The 18448-nt window shown below is 51.6% G+C and overlaps 2 protein-coding genes across 3 annotated transcripts in view; one reads left to right on the plus strand and one right to left on the minus strand.

Annotated features, from left to right (window-relative positions):
- The window catches only part of PRKDC (protein kinase, DNA-activated, catalytic subunit), a 145937-nt gene extending 141452 nt beyond the window's left edge, over positions 1–4485 (minus strand). For both annotated transcript variants that reach the window (XM_067017134.1, XM_067017133.1), the window contains exons 1-7: positions 4253–4485; positions 2402–2478; positions 2207–2299; positions 1836–1910; positions 979–1087; positions 445–557; positions 253–352 (exon numbers count right to left, since the gene is read on the minus strand). In XM_067017134.1, the coding sequence (XP_066873235.1) occupies positions 253–352; positions 445–557; positions 979–1087; positions 1836–1910; positions 2207–2299; positions 2402–2478; positions 4253–4406 (721 nt within the window). In that variant the 5' untranslated portion in view covers positions 4407–4485. The remainder of the gene's footprint in view (positions 1–252; positions 353–444; positions 558–978; positions 1088–1835; positions 1911–2206; positions 2300–2401; positions 2479–4252) is intronic.
- Positions 4486–4818: 333 nt separating this feature from the next.
- MCM4 (minichromosome maintenance complex component 4) lies at positions 4819–16864 on the plus strand. Its single transcript, XM_059042849.2, has 17 exons — positions 4819–5276; positions 5420–5489; positions 5614–5703; positions 5818–5981; positions 6068–6169; positions 7011–7106; positions 7189–7284; positions 8662–8800; positions 9754–9974; positions 11146–11266; positions 11688–11947; positions 12270–12635; positions 13067–13194; positions 13897–14104; positions 14934–15162; positions 15534–15667; positions 16274–16864. Exons 2-17 carry the CDS (start codon positions 5426–5428, stop codon positions 16364–16366), a joined length of 2511 nt encoding a protein of 836 aa, XP_058898832.1. The 5' UTR covers positions 4819–5276; positions 5420–5425; the 3' UTR covers positions 16367–16864.
- Positions 16865–18448: the final 1584 nt, after the last annotated feature.

Here is an 18448-nt window from a genome sequence, read left to right on the forward strand (position 1 = left end):
ACACAAATGTGTGCACACAAAGCACGTGGAATCTGAGCAAGGTCCACAGGCTTTATCAGGCTGTGCTATCGTGCTACAGCCATGACAGACATCATCAGGAGATGCCAGGCGAAGGGCACATGGAATCTCTCTATTATCTCTCCCAGCGGCATGTGAATCCACAACTGGTATAAAAGTTCAGAAAAATACACAGTAATTCACTTGAGACCTGTAGTTTTTGAATAGCGAAACTCAAGTGCCATCAAGCGATACCTTCTTCCATGGATTTAGTGAAGTTACACAGAAGCGAAGCCAGTCCCTTCAGACACCCTGCCAGAACCGGAAGTTTGGGCTCCCTCACTGTTGATGTCATCTGAAAGGAGAGTTTTAACAAGATTATCATCAAAAGAGAAAAATTCAGCAGATATATGTACGCAGAAAAGAAGATCATAAAGTTTATCATACCTGGGTCTTAAGTTCACCCAGAAAAGCCCGGAAGAGTTTATCTGAGTTATTTACCATCTCACTAGGATGCACTTCACCTAATACTCCTAGGAGCTCATATATCTTTTCTAATACTGAAAAATAAATTTTAGACAAATTTAGGCATAAAATCACTTAAATAAGTTAAACAAAAATGCACAAATAAGAAAATGAAAGGATGTTTAGTTCAAAATAATTTCACGATAAGCCACACAAAATATCTACTTTTATGTACTGAATCTTCCGTGTTATGTTTTATGCAAGTTTATTATTATAAACTAAATTACATTTGACACAGGTTGTGAGTTTCCTATTTAAAGAAACCTTTTGTAAAGGTTAAAATTTTTATGAGAAGACTTCACACATTGTTTCTTGTCTCCATTTTGGTTAGTTTTCAGTAAAAAGAATTCATCTGTAAAGCATATAAATACCTTGGCAGCGAAAACCTAAGTTTTACGCTAATAATTTTTTAATTTGTTAAAATATTTTTAAAAATAACATTTAAATACAGCTCACCTGTATCTGGTATTTTTGTTTTCGATGCAAGTTCTCCATAGAACTTGCTAAATAACTCTCCAACTCTAAATTCATCCAGGAGGCTTGAACTTCTCAAAGTCTGAAGTAACTGAAAGAACACAAGGTAGCCGAGTGTACAGAGAGCAGCAGAAAGGCTTTCATCTACCGCACCTACTCACACACAGCGGACTTCCACACCCACGTGTGTCCAGGGCACTCACTCTCCACCTCTCAGGGCTCTTACCCAGCCATGTTATTTGGGAGGATGGGTTGAGGTGGCTGGTGGAAAAACAGGGGCTACAAAGGGGAAGGGGAGGTAGACTTAATTTCACCTTCCCAAGAAAACTATACTATGACTAGACACATGTTCTCAGAGACGTATTAAGACAAGGACCAACAAGACCCAAAGAAATTCAAAAAGAGACACATCTCAACAGATACCTAGATGAGAGGGAGCCCAATGGCCGCTTACATACAACACACAGACCCATCCCAGTGTAAGGTTTTAGGAGAACATTCAAAGACACAAGGAGATGAATTTTGGCAATTCTTAGCAGCGTTTAGGTTTTCACAGTAAGGGTAATAGAGTAACGGAGGGGCAGTCAAGTCCTTACACTCCGCGCTACCTTCCCTTCGTACTCCTCACAACCGAACTTCTCCCTGTGCTACCCAGAAGGGTGTGAGGGCAAAATACCAAGGGTGTTATTGGGTGATGGTTGGGAAACATGCATCTTCTCCACACATCAATGTGATTCTACAACATCTCTCACCCAAAACATAACCCAAAACTCCAATTTTCAGTTCAAGATATATATTTAATAGAAAATACATGCACTTAGAAATATTTTTTTAATTACCTTAATAAGAAGTTCTAGGGCTGGAATTTTACATTTAGCAGCTTTATCTTTTGTATAAACACTGGTACAAGTATTCTAGGTTTTAAAAGGAGACACATCAAGATCATCAATAAGACCTTAGTTCTTATAACTAAGACTTAACAGTTAAAACTACGCCTGGGAGGAGCGATACCAGTATATACTACAATTTAATAGTTTTCCACAAGGGCCTTAGCTCATTAACTTTTTTAAAAAATAGACACTTAATTTCTAACACAATCAAGCAAAAATAAACTCCCCAACAAGAAAGGCAGAAATGAAATTAAGTTTAACTTACATCATAAGTTAAAAGGGACATTGGTATATAACGAGGTATGTTTTTTCCTCCTTACCTTAAGATCGAGAGAATAATGTGTGATCTTTTGGCCAATTTTCTCTAAGAAAACACATAAAAACTTTAGGGCTTCTTCTCTACAATCACGAAACTATAATAAAAGAAATAAACATTACAGAAACACAGCTAAGAAAAAAGTCACCTCAACGTGAAGGAATATACTAGAAGAGCAAAGTGAAAATCTTCAACTTACTTCATCAACGCTCAGTGATTTCCGAACAAATACAAGCAAACCAAAATCTTTGGAAAAAACTAAGGAAGTGTGTAATGCTGGAAAAAACAAACAAACAAAACAATAAGAGAGCTGCCAAGGTACTCCATAAACCCACCCTAAAGGTGTTGCTTGTTTCTCAATTCAGCCTCTTAAGTGATAAAACACTAGCCTAAGGCTGCCGGATTTTGACAAGGAAAACGGGGAAATTCTCGAAGTTCCACAGCAGTGAGGTAGGCTGAATAATGGCCCCAAAGACGCCAGCGTCACACCTGTGAATATGCTAACTTTCCACGGCAAACGAAAATCAGGTTGCTAATCAGCTGACCTTAAACTGGTGAGCATCCTGGGCCACCAGGTGGGCCCGATGCAGTCACAGCGCCCTCACAAGTGGAGGACGGAGGAAGCAGAGGGAGCACAGCAAAGCACGACAGATTCCAAGCATGTCACTTGACCCTCTGCGGCTGGCTCTGAAGATGGAGGAAGGGGGAGGGGGCAGCATAATCCAAGAAATGCAGGGGTCTTCTAGAAGCAAGGAACGCCGGCAAGGAAAAGGGGACCTCAGTGCTGCAACTGCAAGGAACTGAAGTCTGCTAACAACCCGAATGAAAAAGGAAAAGAACTCTCCCTCAGAGCCTTCAGAAAAGGAAAGCGGTCCTGCCTGCTGCCTTGGTTTCAGCTCGATGAGACCCGTGCTGGGCTTCCAACCACACAACTGTAAGACTGACAAACCTGCACTGTCGTAAACGCCAAGCCAGTGGAACGTTTTAGCACCAACAGAAAACTAGTACACTCCCCTATAATCTCTCAAGTGAAAGGACACACCCAGGATATGCAGAGTGAACCTGGAACTGCTTTACGAAGTTACTAAAGGAACAAAATTGAACTCCTAGAACTCAAACTAGAAAGCATTTACACAATGATGCTGCTGTTTGGTCATTAATTTCCCCATTATTACACCCCTGACAATATATAGGTACTGCACAGCATCTTCTTCAAGACTTTGCTTACAGTATTTCTCCACCTTATTCAACAGTGACTTTTTTAGGAGAAAAATCTCATCCACCTTCTAATTAAGCGGACACAACATGAAGAGGCTGCCTACTTGCGGCTTTAAAAGGGAATAACACTGGGGCTTCCCTGGTGGCACAGTGGTTAAGCAACCGCCTGCCGACGCGGGTTCGAGCCCTGGTCCGGCCCGCGCGCCTAGAGCCCGTGCTCCACAACAAGAGAAGCCACCACAGTGAGAAGCCCGTGCACCGCAAGGAAGAGCAGTGCCGCTCGCTCCAACTGCAGAAAGCCCGCGCGCAGCAACGAAGACCCAATGCAACCGAAAATAAATGAAATTTAAAGATTCACTTTCCCCTTTTTTTTAAAAAAAAGGGAATATCACAGATGTTTTCACGCGATGACACATTTTAAAATGCTGAAATGAGGCACTTTTGCTGCAAAAGGAAGAGTTCTCATCCAGGCATAGCTAAAGAGTTAAAAAAAAAAAAAAAGCATGGCTTGCTTCTCAAAAGAAGGAACAGCAAACACGGGTTTGGAAAAGGTGCTGGTGGGTTTAGGTATCACTGAGGTGGAAGAAAATACTCTCCTCTCGTTGTCCCTCTCCACAGCGGATAGCAATGATACCAAATTCGGGTCATTTTCACCACCTTTGGTTTTAAAATACCTTTCCTCTGCCGTTAAGAAAAGAAGCAGCTGACAAACCACTTTCACACACATCACGAATTCCGACCAGCCCGTTCAAGCACCGCCCGAGGAACCCACGCCGGACCCGCAAGGGCTGCCGGGCTACCGGCTGTCGCAAGCCCGGAGCCGTGTACCCACCCAGCAGCGCAGGGCCGGAGCTCAGCACGCACTCCTGCCCCAGGCCCCGCAGCAGCTGACAACTGGCCACCGCCGCTCCGCAGCGGTCGGCCGCGGACAAGGACTCCTGTAACTGAAGCAAAGTACCCCGCACACCGGACCCCGCGTCCGCCATGACGCCCAGCACAAGCCCGCGCGTGCGCGCACACGCCAAGCGGGCCGCAGCTGCGTAGGGGAATGAGGCGAGACTTCCGGCGCGTGCGCACAGCTGTGCGGGCCCGGAAGTGCCCCTGAGGCAGGAGGCGGGGTCCTGCGAGGGGCGGGGCCTTAGCGGGCGGAAGGGAGCGGGGTCCTCGGCGAGTTCGCGCATCCGAGCGGGGCGCAGAAGTGCCCCGGGGGCGAGCGCGGTCGCGGTCGTTGGAACCTTTTCGAAGACCATCACGGAGGGAGCCCTCCCTGCAGGATCAACGGCTTAGACGTGCATTAATACAGAGGCAGGCTAATGAATGTGTGGCCCACAGTACACTTAGCACAATACGTCAAAACTCGGGGGGAATCAGGTCCAACCGCTCGACCTCCGGAAATAGATGCGGAGGACAGGTGGCGAATTGGAGTTGACCGAGTGCCCGAGGTAGAAAGAAACAGGCTACGGCTCGGGTCAGAAGCCACAGCTAGCTCTTGATGAGGGCCGGGGGTCGTTTGGACTCCCAAGGGACACAGGAAAGGCTACTCCTTTAGGCACGCCCTGTAGAGGCCGGCCCCCGAACGCTGTCCGGCGGCCTCCCCGGATTTCCCGCGAAATCGCATCCCGGCTTCGGACAAGACCACCGGAGCGGGGGAGCCCCGAGCGAGTTGTGCGTCCGTGTCCCGCGAGGCGCGGGGCGGCCGTCCGGTCCCCCCTGCCGCTGCACAGTGGTGCCTCCCGGAAGCGGGGCTGCGCGAGGGCGCTGCTGCGATTGGTGGGCCGCCGCTGGGGGCGGAAACAACGGTGCCGCCGGCGGGAAACCTGGCCCCAGCTGAAGCGGAGCGGGAGCACGACCCTTAGGTGGGGCTGAGTCCGGCCGGCGCGGAAGGCGGGGGTCTGCCGGGGTCGGCGGTGTTGGGGGGAGGGGCGGGGGGCCGGAGCGAGGGGAGTGGGGCGGGGGTCTTCAGGGAACGTCCCAGCGAGCCTGCGTCCCTGTCGCGCAGCTCGCCATGTCCTCCCCGGCGTCCACTCCGAGCCGCCGCGGCTCCCGGCGGGCCGCCCCCGCTCAGCCACGTGAGTGTCCGCGTGCGATCGTGTCCCGCGGGGTCCTCGGGGAGGCAGGACGGGCGGTGCCGTGTCAGCCCCGTTCGGCCCCAGTGCCGCCCGCGCCGACGCCGCCGTGCCCGTTCCCCCACAGGCCAGGACCCGCTGTCGTCGGGAGAGCCGCAACCGCTGCCCGCGTCGCCCGGCGCCGAACCCCGCAGCCCGCCCCGCGCGCCGCCCGCAGGTGCGCTGCCCGCTCGGGCATCGGGGACCCGCCGGGCCGGGGGGAGCCGGGCGGGGGGAGCGGACGCCCCGCAGGGGTCTTCGCCGCGCTCACCCCTGTGGACGCGGTCCCCAGCGGCCCCCTTGGACCTGGACGTGAGCTCGCCGCTGACCTACGGCACCCCCAGCTCGCGGGTGGAGGGCACCCCGAGGAGCGGCGTGCGCGGCACGCCTGTGCGGCAGAGGCCCGACCTGGGCTCGGCGCGGAAAGGGCTGCAGGTGGACCTGCACTCGGACGGGGTGAGTGCAGGGCCGCCCGGGGCGCGGTGGGCCGCGCGAGGTGGGCCGTCCCCCGCGAACCTGCCCCCGTCGCCTTTCCTGTGCAGCCGGCCTCAGAGGATATAGTGGCGAGCGAGCAGTCTTTGGGCCAAAAACTCGTGATTTGGGGAACAGATGTAAATGTGGCAACGTGCAAAGAAAACTTTCAGGTGAGGTTTCATTCCTCGGGGCTCCGGAGATGCGGGGGGAAAGTACGTGTCACCTCCGTCCACGTAGCCCTGGTATTTAGGAGCAGATCTTCACGTGGCTCAGAATTGGTGGTGTCTTTTTCAGTTTTTAGGAGAAAAGAAAAACACCTATGCTTGTCTCCAAATTCTGACACCGTTCCCAGTTTCTTGTTTTGAAGTACAGTTAAGTTACAGTAATGCGGTAGTAGCAGGTGTACAGCAAAGTGATGTACAGCAAAGTGACTCGGTTATACTTCTCTTTCTGATTATGTTCCATCATAGGTTATTATAAGATGTTGAATGTAATTCCTCGTGCTGTACAGTAAATTCTTGTTGCTTTTCTACTTTACGGCTGGTAGTTTGTGTCTGTTAATCCCATACTTCTAATTGATCCCCCCTCCCCCCCTCCCTCCCTTCCCCTGCTCTTTGGTAACCATAAGTTTGTTTCCTGTGTCTGTGAGTCTGTTTTGTATATGGATTCATTTGTGTTACTTTTTAGATTCCACGTGAAAATGATAGATATCATTTGTCTTCATCTGACTTATGTCAATAAGTATGATATTGTCTGGGTGCACCTATGTTGCTGCAGAAGGCAAATTTCATTCTTTTTTATGGCTGAATAATATTCTATTGTGTGTATCCATAAATAAATCTGTATGTATCACACGTTCTTAAGCCAGTTGTCTGTAAATGGGCACTTGGGCTGTTTATAGGTCTTAGCTAACTTGAAAAGATACGTGGCCCCCAGCATTCATAACTTTTATTTTGAGTAGTTGCTGGTTCCTAACTGCGTTAAGCTTACTGTTTCTCTCCCCACACTAAGAGATTTCTTCAGCGTTTCATCGATCCTATGGCTAGAGAAGAAGAAAGTGTTGGCACAGACGTTACTGAGCCTCTGTACATGCAGCGACTTGGGGAGGTAATGAAATACACTAACCTGAAAATTCAAACTAGGGGTTGAAATGGTTAGCAGGATATAACTTGTTTGTTCTGCCCTGTAGATTAATGTCATTGGAGAGCCATTTTTAAACGTAAACTGTGAACATATAAGATCATTCGACACAAATCTATACAGACAGCTCATCTGCTACCCACAGGTAAGAATTTGCCCTTGAACTTGGGGGACTGCAGTAAACATCTAGAACATCTGCAGGATTTCTGGACAGTAGGGTTTCCTTAGTAACAGAATATGACTCCAAAGCACCTTTTGAAACAAAGCACCTTTTGGGGGGCGGGGGGTTGCCGCATGGCATGTGGGATCTTAGTTCCCCAACCAAGGATCGAACCCATGCCCTCTGCAGTGGAAGCGAGGAGTCCTGACCACTGGACCGCCAGGGAAGTCCCCCAAAACCTCTTAAAACCATGTTCTGTCTTTTTTAAGATGAACACTTTTCCACATGCTAACATTAGAAATTGGGGTGTGTGTTATTGTTGACGGCATGTCATCATTTGGTTGGCAGCGTTTCTTAGTACATAAAACAGTGGTGAGTCATGATTGACAGCTTGTTGGGTTTGATGACTTAAAACATATTAAACAAAAACACTTAAATCTGCCTTCTCTAACAGGTTGTGTTAACCATACTGCAGTCTTCCCTGGGCTTAAGGTCAGGCTTTATCAACAAAGCATCAGCTATGTTGATTGTAGCTTTAGGCTTTGGAGGCAGGCAGACTTTGTTTTAAATCTTGATTTTGCTGCTTAATAGCTGTGTAACCTTGGTCCAGTTCCTCAGCTTCCCAGAGGCTGTTTCCTTATCTGCAAAATGGGGAACAGGTGTTCACAAATTGGAATAATTATGATTTAACCCATTTTGGTATCATTCTGTTAGGGAAGAAAAGTAAGACATGAAAGTATGAGCTTCTGTTGCCAATTAAAAGTCTACAATCATGCCACCACGTCCTGAAGGCACGATTATATGTCTTACCTCATTTAAAAAAAAATTTTATTTATTTTTGGCTGCATTGGGTCTTCATTGCTACGCAAGGGCTTTTTCTCTAGTTGCGGCGAGCGGGGGCTACTCTTGGTTGCGGTACGCAGGCTTCTCACTGCAGTGGCTCCTCTTGCTGTGGAGCACAGGCTCTAAGCACGTGGACTTCAGTAGCTGTGGCTCGCGGGCTCTAGATCACAGGCTCAGTAGTTGTGGTGTACGGGCTTAGATGCTCCACGGCACGTGGGATCTTCCCGGACCAGGGCTCGAACCCGTGTCCTCTGCATTGGCAGGGGGATTCTTAACCACTGCGCCACCAAGGAAGTCCATGTCTCATCTCATTTAACTCTAGTGAGAAGATGCAGAGGTGAAAGGTTTCAGTGTGCCCAAGGGTTTACAAATAGCATGTGTGATTTTATAGGGTAATGCTTTTGGATTATGCCATATTCTTTTTGTTTTTATGCCTTGCTAACATGAATTGCTTTATTAGATTTAACCGTAAGATAAAAATACAGACACAGCTTGGCACTGTTATACTTGTTTTTAAAGGAAGTTATCCCAACTTTCGACATGGCTGTCAATGAGATCTTCTTTGACCGCTATCCTGACTCAATCTTAGAACATCAGATTCAAGTAAGACCGTTCAACGCATTGAAGACTAAGAATATGAGGAACCTGAATCCAGAAGGTAATATTTTTTTCCAGTTTACTGAGATATAGTTGACACGTAGAAGATAACATTTGTAATAGCAAGAAAGTACGTTACGTGAATGTCACTTCATCAAGGACCTTTAAAGGCGTTGGTGACAGTGGTGGTCGTGGGCCGTGAGCTGACAGGAACCGCTGCAGGTTCAGCTACCCATATGCTTATGGGGCCACTGTACCTGTTCTAACTAAACTGAAGTTATGTAAAAGATGCGGTAACTCTTGATACTTTTCTAAAGATGAACTTATCCAATTGTGATCGTTTTACAGTTATTTTACTAGGAAGGCCCTCTCTCAAAATCAAAGTAGAAGACAAATATAAAATATGATCCCTGCCCTGAAGCATAAGGAGGAAATCTAGTTTGGAAAGTAAGAGAAGAGGCAGAAGAACAGAGCAGGAGTGTCTCAGCCCAGGGAGAGCAGGGCATGCTGGGCCCCAGTGGGAGGACTTTGTGATGAAAGATCTGGAATGCAGACCTGAAACGTTCTATTACGTTATTTATTTGGGGAAATGCTATATCAGGGGCCCCAGTTACTAGTGGGACAGGTAAGTCTCTGAACCCTCTGCGTATAGTGGGCCTGACTATGGAGAAGATTACCACGAGCGCGTGGGCTGTGACAGCCACTTCAGGGGTCCGGTCGTCCCCAGGCAGCCTCGGGTCGGCCTAGCTCAGCAAGGGGCAGTAGACTTTAGGGGTTGAGAGGGGGCAGACTGGTCACAGGAGGGGCATCCCAGGCCAGAGCTGAGGGTACCCAGTGAGATGATCGTGCTCTGGCCGTAGCGTCTCTCTGTGACCCCGGCCATCCCAGCACCTCCATTCCTCCAGTGAGGTTCTCCCGGGCTGGACAGCAGAGCCAGACCCACCCCAGCTGGCCTCCAGCTTGGGGAGGCCCACGCCCAGCCGGGACGAGCCGCCCTCTCTCTCCGCCTTGCAGACATCGACCAGCTCATCGCCATCAGCGGCATGGTGATCAGGACGTCCCAGCTGATTCCGGAGATGCAGGAGGCCTTCTTCCAGTGCCAGGTGTGCGCCCACACGGCCCGGGTGGAGATAGACCGCGGTCGCATCGCCGAGCCCTGCGTGTGCGAGCGCTGCCACACCAGCCACAGCATGGCGCTCATCCACAACCGCTCCGTCTTCTCCGACAAGCAAATGGTGCGTGGCCCCTGTCCCCCTCCGCGTGCCCCGTCCTCCTTCTGCCCCAGCCGGCTCCTCAAAAGCCACGTGTAACCTGTCCACCCGTGCAGCCCTGAAACCGTGCTTCCTGGTGGGTCGAGCAGCTTCATGCCTCCTCGGAGAGCAGGTGTGTTCGAGGGCGGGGCCGGGCACTCGGAGTGCCTGAGGCCCCAGCCCTGGGCCGCCAGCCCTGCTGTACCGCCCTCGGGCACCCGTGCGCTGTGTTCCGGCTTGTCACAGGGGAGGAGTGCGTTCTCCAACCAAAAGTCTTAAGTTCGGGGTCATTCGTGATTTATTAAGGCAGATTTAACACGAGATGCTTCTATGGGAAATGCTCAAGATTGTAGGATATAAGAATGTGTACAACATTAAGAACAGTAAACACCGTTTGATTAAATCCTGTCCGTTGGCAATTCTACCACTGGTAAAGAACGGGCTGAGAAGTTTTTCCAAAGTTTCTCTCACAAACTGTATTGCCTAGGGCGTTTGACCTGGTAGCTCTTTATTCATGAAAAATTTTAAGATGCAGATTAAAATGCCAGAGAAAGGCAGAAAACCATTTCTTTACTGCGATTGTAATGGTATAAAGTGTGCATAAGGAGTGAAGGTTTTTTTGATTTGTTTTAATGTTTAAGTGATCTTAACTTTTAAGTGAAGACAATGAGTTCAAAGTGTAGGACAAGAGATAGTTTCCCTTATTGGGAGAAACTAGGAGAACACAAACGAGGGTGAAAAGCATCCACTTCCTTGCTGATGGAAAGGTCATCGAGTTGAGTAGCTTTCACCTCACGTGGGCACCAGTTCCTGGGCCTGGGCGCTCCCGAGGCTCTGCCCGCAGATTTGCTGCCGTCCTCCCGGCTCCTCCAGGCTGCCTCGGGGCCCTTGCACTTGCTGTCCTGTCGATGAGAGCACGGGCCCCTCCCTGACAGCCTCCGCCACAGCCTTAGGACGGGGGAAAAACAGCCCTGGCGTCCCCGCCCCCTTACTGGGCAGCCTCTGAACAAACAACCGCCTCAGAATGCGCCCCAGGTTGGGTTTCCAGAGGTGGAAACAGCGAGGTCCCAGGGGCAGCAGAGGCGCTGCTGTCCGGAGTGGCTGGGTGGGCAGGGCTCTGGGCCTGTCCTGAGGCGTCTGCCCCCCACCCTCTCAGATCAAGCTCCAGGAGTCACCTGAAGACATGCCCGCAGGGCAGACGCCACACACGGTCGTCCTCGCTGCTCACAATGACCTCGTGGACAAGGTCCAGCCTGGGGACAGAGTGCACGTCACAGGTGAGGGGCTCCAGAGGCAGCCCTGTGACCTGGTCGGGGGTGCCTGCCTTTGACCTCCGACGCGGCCCCTGCCCCGATGGTAGGCTGTCTCCCTGTTATTGTCTGAGATAACTTGTGAGCGACCTGCAGTATTTGCGCTCTTCAGGTTTCCTTTCTTTCTAGGTTCTTGGTACGGGATTTAGGTACTTTTTAGGATTTTAGGTACTTTCTTTCACATAATTTTTGATAATTGCTTACATTCGGTTTAAGAGAAATTAACTTCTGTTTCAAACCGCGATGCCTCAGACACAGAGGCGAGCAGGTAGTGTGTGGAGGCAGTGGTCCCGGGTCAACCTCCCTGGCTCTGCTCGGAGCCCCCCAGAGCCCTGCTCCCCCCGGGTTCCAGGCCGAGCAGGTGGCAGTGTGTCCTTTGTGCCCTCAGGCATCTACCGAGCCGTCCCCATTCGCGTCAATCCCAGAGTGAGCAACGTGAAGTCTGTCTACAAAACCCACATCGACGTCATTCACTATCGGAAAACCGACTCAAAGCGTCTGCATGGCCTTGACGAAGAAGCAGAGCAGAAACTTTTCTCAGAGAAGCGTGTGGAATTGCTTAAGGAGCTTTCCAGAAAACCAGACATTTATGAGAGACTCGCTTCTGCCTTGGCTCCAAGCATTTATGAGCATGAAGATATAAAGAAGGTAACTGACCGATGGGCTTCTCACTTGCAGCTGGGCTTGAGAGCCCTTGGGTCAGACAATGTGGACACCCCGGAAAGGCTGAGCCTCGGCCGAGCAGGGCCCGCCACCTGCCTTGGCTGTTGAGAACAAGAATGGTCCACATCCTCGGCACAGAAGCCTCCTGGGGTGGGTGGGGTCCGGGCCCCTATGGCATCCATGCCCCAGGGCTGACTCACAGCCCCTCCCGTCCTCTGATCTCTTCACTGACGCCCTTTGTCCATCTGACCTCGTCTCAGCTGCCAGTAGGAGGTGAGCACTGAGACCTGTCTGTCCGCCCGTCCAGGGAATCCTGCTTCAGCTCTTTGGCGGGACGAGAAAGGATTTCAGCCACACAGGAAGGGGCAAGTTCCGCGCTGAGATCAACATCCTGCTTTGCGGGGACCCGGGGACCAGCAAGTCCCAGCTGCTGCAGTACGTGTACAACCTGGTCCCCCGGGGCCAGTACACGTCCGGGAAGGGCTCCAGCGCCGTGGGCCTCACCGCTTACGTCATGAAGGACCCTGAGACGCGGCAGCTCGTGCTGCAGACTGGCGCCCTGGTGCTGAGTGACAACGGCATCTGCTGCATCGATGAGTTCGACAAGATGAATGAGAGCACGCGCTCCGTCCTGCACGAAGTCATGGAGCAGCAGACGCTCTCCATCGCCAAGGTCAGTCGCCCGTTCCGTCGCGGCAAGGGCACAGCTGGGGCTGCAGCCTCAGCATCCATGGAGGCTGCTGCTTGGGGCACTGGCCGACTCTTCTCCCGTTAGGTCCCAGCTCAGTCTGAGTGTTTTCCACAGGATCCTCTCTTCTCCTTTGCGCTGTCCTAACCCTCTAACGTGGGTACGCACAGAACTTGCGTTTGTCCTAATGCAAGGGGTTTGGTCATTGAAAAAGACGCAGTCGCAGCGAACGTTCATCTACAGCTCGGTCCTTGGCCTGACTCAGCACCGTCCCCAGGAGGACGCCTGTGCAGAAGTCACCTGTGCCGGGCGGCGTGGCTCGTGGTGACGGCGGATCCCTGGCGGAGGGCACACGGGCGGAGGGGGATCACGGTTCCTGCCGGCCTCGCTCTCTAACCGCACTGTCCCTCCGCCAGGCTGGGATTATTTGTCAGCTTAACGCCCGCACCTCCATCCTGGCAGCCGCAAATCCTGTCGAGTCTCAGTGGAATCCGAAAAAAACCACCATCGAGAATATCCAGCTGCCCCACACACTGTTGTCAAGGTACGAAAACACGGTTTCATAGACTAGATGGCCTCGCTCTGCTCGTGTGTGGAAAGTTCAGGGTGAGCTTGAGGAGGAAATACGAGGCAGAGCCCAGCGGACGCAAACTCTTCAGGCCAACACGAAGCCTGCACGTCTGCCTGGTCCCGAGTTTTCCAGGCAAGGACGGTGTGTTTTTCTGCTCACCTTGATGCGTACTCGTTTTTTGGAGCAATTAGGGCCTTTCACCTTCATCCTTCCAGAAACCCGCCTCTTACTGCTCTCGGTCTTAAAACTGCTGTAGAGAATCAACAAAGTGCAGAGAGCGGTTTTACACAGTAGATAAGGGCCTGAAAATTAAACTTGTGGAAGGGGAGTCATGTAGTCCATGCTTTTTCTCATAGGTATGTTTAGACCTTGATGACTTGACTGTTCTAACAGATAGTTCCTTCTCCCCAAAAGAGTTGAATGTATTTTCCTTCGCAGTTTCCGGTCTTCAGAATTACAGCAGCGTTTCCCTTGGGAGCGTCTTGCTTCTGGCTCAGCTTTCGTGCCCGGTATTCCCAGGCAGAAGGGGCCCGCGGGGCCGGGGCAGGGGACCCGGAGGCCCGGGCTCCTCAGGCTGCCTGGGCAGGACACACCTCCCTCCCTTGTAGGCCCAGGGGTCCACTCACAGGGATGTGGGTGTCCCAGCTGGGAAAACTGTTGACGATGTTTTCTCAGGTTTGACTTGATCTTCCTCATGCTGGACCCTCAGGACGAGGCGTACGACCGGCGTCTGGCTCACCACCTGGTGTCCCTGTACTACCAGAGCGAGGAGCAGGCGCAGGAGGAGGTCATGGACATGGAGGTGCTCAGGGACTACGTCGCCTACGCGCACAGCGCCGTCCTGCCGCGGCTGGGCCAGGACGCCAGCCAGGCGCTCATCGAGGTACCTGCGGCCAAAAGCGCAGCTGGGTGCCGCTCAGCCTCTAAAGCAGCCTCTGAAACTTCTGCAACTGTTTTCCCTCCTGTGTCGCAAAATCGAGTTTTCCAAATGTAGAAAGGGGAAAAGGATTCATTTCTACACATTGTGCACACTCTTTTTATATTTAAATACTTGTAAGCACAGTGTATTTAAGACCAGGATACCTGAGTTGAAATATAGGTGATGCTACTTAGTGACTTTGTAATTCTGGTCTCTGGGCTGCATTTGCTCGTTTCTAAAAAGTTAAGTATTTTATGTTCACTTCTTAGTACCTTTTAAGTGGGCAGCAGTGCATGATGACACATACTCAGTAGACGTGGTGACACTGAGAAGGTTCCTGGTGGTGCTTTGATGGGCTTTACATCCTGCCAAAGCCCTAAAGATGCTCAAGTGAAAGTTACAAGTGATGACACGGTTTTCCGTCTCTGTCGTCTTGAAGGAATTACATCATCCATGTATGGGTTTAGACGGTTTACCTCTTGCATGTTGCCCCCCTAATCCTTGGCCTGCTCCTCGCAGGGGCGTAAACAGACAGGCCACAGTCCTCAGCTGCGCTTCCCAACACGGCGTCCTCTGGGTGCCAGGCTTTGCACACCTTTGCTGCCCAGTCCCGTCCTAAAGCTGCACCCGTGCCTCCCCCAGATGAGGCTCGAGGCCCAAGGCTGGACCCGCTCTCGCTCCCCTCAGGACCTACCTGCCCAGGGGGTTATTTAACGGGAGCCCGACTGGCCAGAGTCCAGGCGCGACCCTGAGGTCATCGTGTGAGGAGGTGGCATGTCCCCTGTCCCGCCAGGCTTACGTGGACATGAGGAAGGTCGGCAGCGGCCGAGGGATGGTGTCCGCGTACCCCCGACAGCTGGAATCGCTGACCCGCTTGGCCGAAGCCCACGCCAAGGTGCGGTTTTCCGACAAGGTGGAGGCGATCGACGTGGAGGAGGCCAAGCGCCTGCACCGGGAGGCCCTGAAGCAGTCGGCGACCGACCCGCGGACGGGCATCGTGGACATCTCCATCCTCACCACAGGTGGGGCTGCGCGGGCCCTCTGAGCACGCGATGGGGGTGCTGAGGCCCGTCCTGCCCGTCCTCCGGGCACCGCGCCCTGGAGGAGCGGTGCTTCCCCAGCGAGTGTGGCTCCGCTTCTGTGCGCATTGCCTGGACTGTCTCAGTGGAAAGAAGCGGCTATAACTAAGCTCTTCAGAAACTGGGCACAGAATTCAGAACTTGCTCCGACTGTCCCCTAACCTTATGTGGTGACGTGACGTGGTGACAGGACTAAACAGGTTTTTTTTTTTTAAGAGTATAGGTGATCTATGACTAAAGAAATATTAATGGAAGTTTGAAACACTTTTGCTTCCTTAGAGCAAAAACGTCTTCACTAATTTCTTTTAACTCAGGAATGAGTGCCACCTCTCGTAAACGGAAAGAGGAGTTAGCTGAAGCTTTGAAAAAGCTTATTTTATCCAAGGGCAAAACGCCAGCCCTGAAATACCAGCAACTGTTTGAAGATATTCGGGGACAGTCTGATATAGTAAGTGTTTCTGTGGATATTTTGTTTAATAGAGTTTTCTTTTCCCTTGCTGCTGCTTTAATGTTTTTTTCTAAGTCTTTTCCTTCGTTTGTAGTTTAAGTAATAAATTGTCTTAAGTAGTTACAGATAAAGAAGAGAGGTGCCCACCGTCAGGGAAAGCCCGCGATGAGAATTTTGCTGGGCTTTCAGTTTTCTGTGTGGATGTGGATGCATGGTTTTGAGCCGCGTCAGTTCGTACTCTTGGCTTCACCTGTGACGCGGAATCACTTCATGACTTACTTTATCTCACGCCTCCCCCGTCATTTACTTAACCGTTTACTTGGTGGGCACTTAGCGCATGTGCCGTCTCTTGCTGTTACAAGGAAAGCTGAGTTCACGGCAAGAGCCCTGCTGGTCGGGTCCAGTCCTGCCTGCTTCCCTAACGGCCTCCCGTCCTGGGCCTTGGCAGGAAACGTTCCCCACTCCCAAGACGGAGTGTTAAGACGCGTGTGCAGCCACCAGGAAGGAAGGAGGCTCCAGTGGCTCTCTAACTTGGAAATCACTGCGTCTCTAAGCGGGGAGGGCAGCTCCACGTGTGAAGTTCTTTTTCTCTTCTTTTCCCCAAAGGCAATTACCAAGGATATGTTTGAAGAAGCGCTGCGCGCCTTGGCGGACGATGACTTCCTGACGGTAACTGGGAAGACGGTGCGCCTGCTCTGAAGCGCCACGAGCAGCGCGCTCACCGCCCCGCCGCCGGGGGGACGAAGGGCCTCAGAGTCATTACGTGGCTGCGTAAAAATTTTCTAACCTGGGTTCAGTTTTCCTGGGGAAGCGTGTGTGTTCAGCTTTTTAACATTTTAAGTAAAGAGCACGGTGCCAGTTTATGAGCATGATATACAGTACGATTGTTTTCTTCAAGTGCCGTTTCTTTAGCACCAGGTTGGAGCTGCGTGTAGGGACAGACAGCAGGGCGCCGTAGTCTCTGGAGACGGCGGTCTGGGTCATGGTTTTGCGCTGGACTTTGTCGTGGCCGTTGGAGACGCTCGGCTGTTCCCGTCCCTCCTGTGGTGAGGCGCACGGCCAGCGTTGTCCCCGCTGAGTCAAGGCTTGTTCTCTTGGCTGCACGAGGCTGGAAATGATGGGGTTCCGTGTCACTGCCTTCTACTGCTTCACCCTAATATGTAAAACTTTTTCCTCAATAAATGACAATAAGTAATACTTGGTTATCAGGCATTATTTTTCATTAAGGAAAAAGCTTTAATAAACACTGCTTTCATGGAAATTCATGACGGTACTTTGTGTAAGTCATAAACTCACTAAGATATAATACATTTCATCTTATTCAAAAGTTATATGGGGCTTCCCTGGTGGCGCAGTGGTTGAGAGTCCGCCTGCCGATGCAGGGGACGCGGGTTCGAGCCCCGGTCCGGGAGGATCCCACGTGCCGCGGAGCGGCTGGGCCTGTGAGCCGTGGCCGCTGCGCCTGCGCGTCCGGAGCCTGTGCTCCGCAACGGGAGAGGCCACAACAGTGAGAGGCCCGCGTACCGCAAAAAAAAAAAAAAAAAAAAGTTATGTCAATTTAGCAGTCATTCTCATAAAGCCCCCATAGGCTGAAATCGCAGGTGGATATACTATGGTAACAAGTAATCCCTGGGGCACTCAAGTCACCACGAGTTCGGCCTTTTTTAGAATCAACATTCATTAGTAAAGCATTCATAGAAAGTGCTAGATCTAACTGAGTGTTTGAACAGCCTTAAAATGCTAATGTGGGCGTGGGATTCAGAGGCCACCTGAGCAGCTCCGGCGGTCCCCGTTCTGTCCTGGGGGTCACGGTGCCTCGGCAGCAGCCAGGCTGGGGCATGGCCAGAGGGTGCGAGAGCCGAGTCTGAAATGAAACGGCTGAGTCTTCCGAGTGGAACTCTGTCCGGTTTGTTTGGGCGCTGCTCACGCTTCCGGAATTGGGCAGAGAAGGGAGACGGCTGGGGAGAGGAGTGCGAGGCCACACGCCGAGCGGTCCCCAGCCCGAGTTGCTCGAGGTGGCTGGTTCTCGGGCCGCTGACGAGCTGTGGACGGCACACGCTACACCGCGGCCCGCAGCGTGCAGGGCGTTGTGAGGCCAAGTTCCCTGCACCAACTGGGAAATGTCCCGGGGCCACGGCGAGAGCTGACCTTCCCCCTGAACTGCATTCTGAGTGAGGTCACAACAAGAGTGTCTTCTTGCACGATTACAAGCTAAGTGAAAGAGCACTGCTGCAGACTTCCCAGGTGGTCCAGTGGCTAAGACTCCCAGGTTCCCGATGCGGGGGGCCCGGGTTCGATCCCTGGTTGGGGAATTGGATCCCACAGGCATGCCGCAACTGAAGATTCCCGCACACGGCAAACGAAGATCCCGCGCGTTGCGACTAAGACCTGGCGTGGCCAAAATAAATAAATACTAAAAAAACCCCAAAACGAACAGCATTGCTGCCATCAGGTTCTGGAGCTGATCTACAGTTCTGTAGATCATAGACCAGTGATACAGGAAATAAAGACAGGCTTTCACCGAACTGAACCCTCCGCCTGCAGTCATGGCTAGAGCATAGCAAGTTAAGTGACGAGTGCTCAGTACCCGAGCCTTCTGGGGCGCTCCTATCTGTTGACCAAGACGCTTTCCCCCTGAGGTCACACAGTAGTGATATTCTTCTAAGCCTTGTAATTCAATACCAACATGGAACTTACGGCTGCAAATAGAGTTTGATGTCAAGGGAATTTGAGTCGAATGAACATAATGAGGCTTCCGTTATGGTGGATCTAAATTTATCC

The sequence above is a fragment of the Kogia breviceps genome, chromosome 17 (genome assembly GCF_026419965.1).
Source record: "Kogia breviceps isolate mKogBre1 chromosome 17, mKogBre1 haplotype 1, whole genome shotgun sequence".
NCBI classification, from domain to species: domain Eukaryota; kingdom Metazoa; phylum Chordata; class Mammalia; order Artiodactyla; family Physeteridae; genus Kogia; species Kogia breviceps.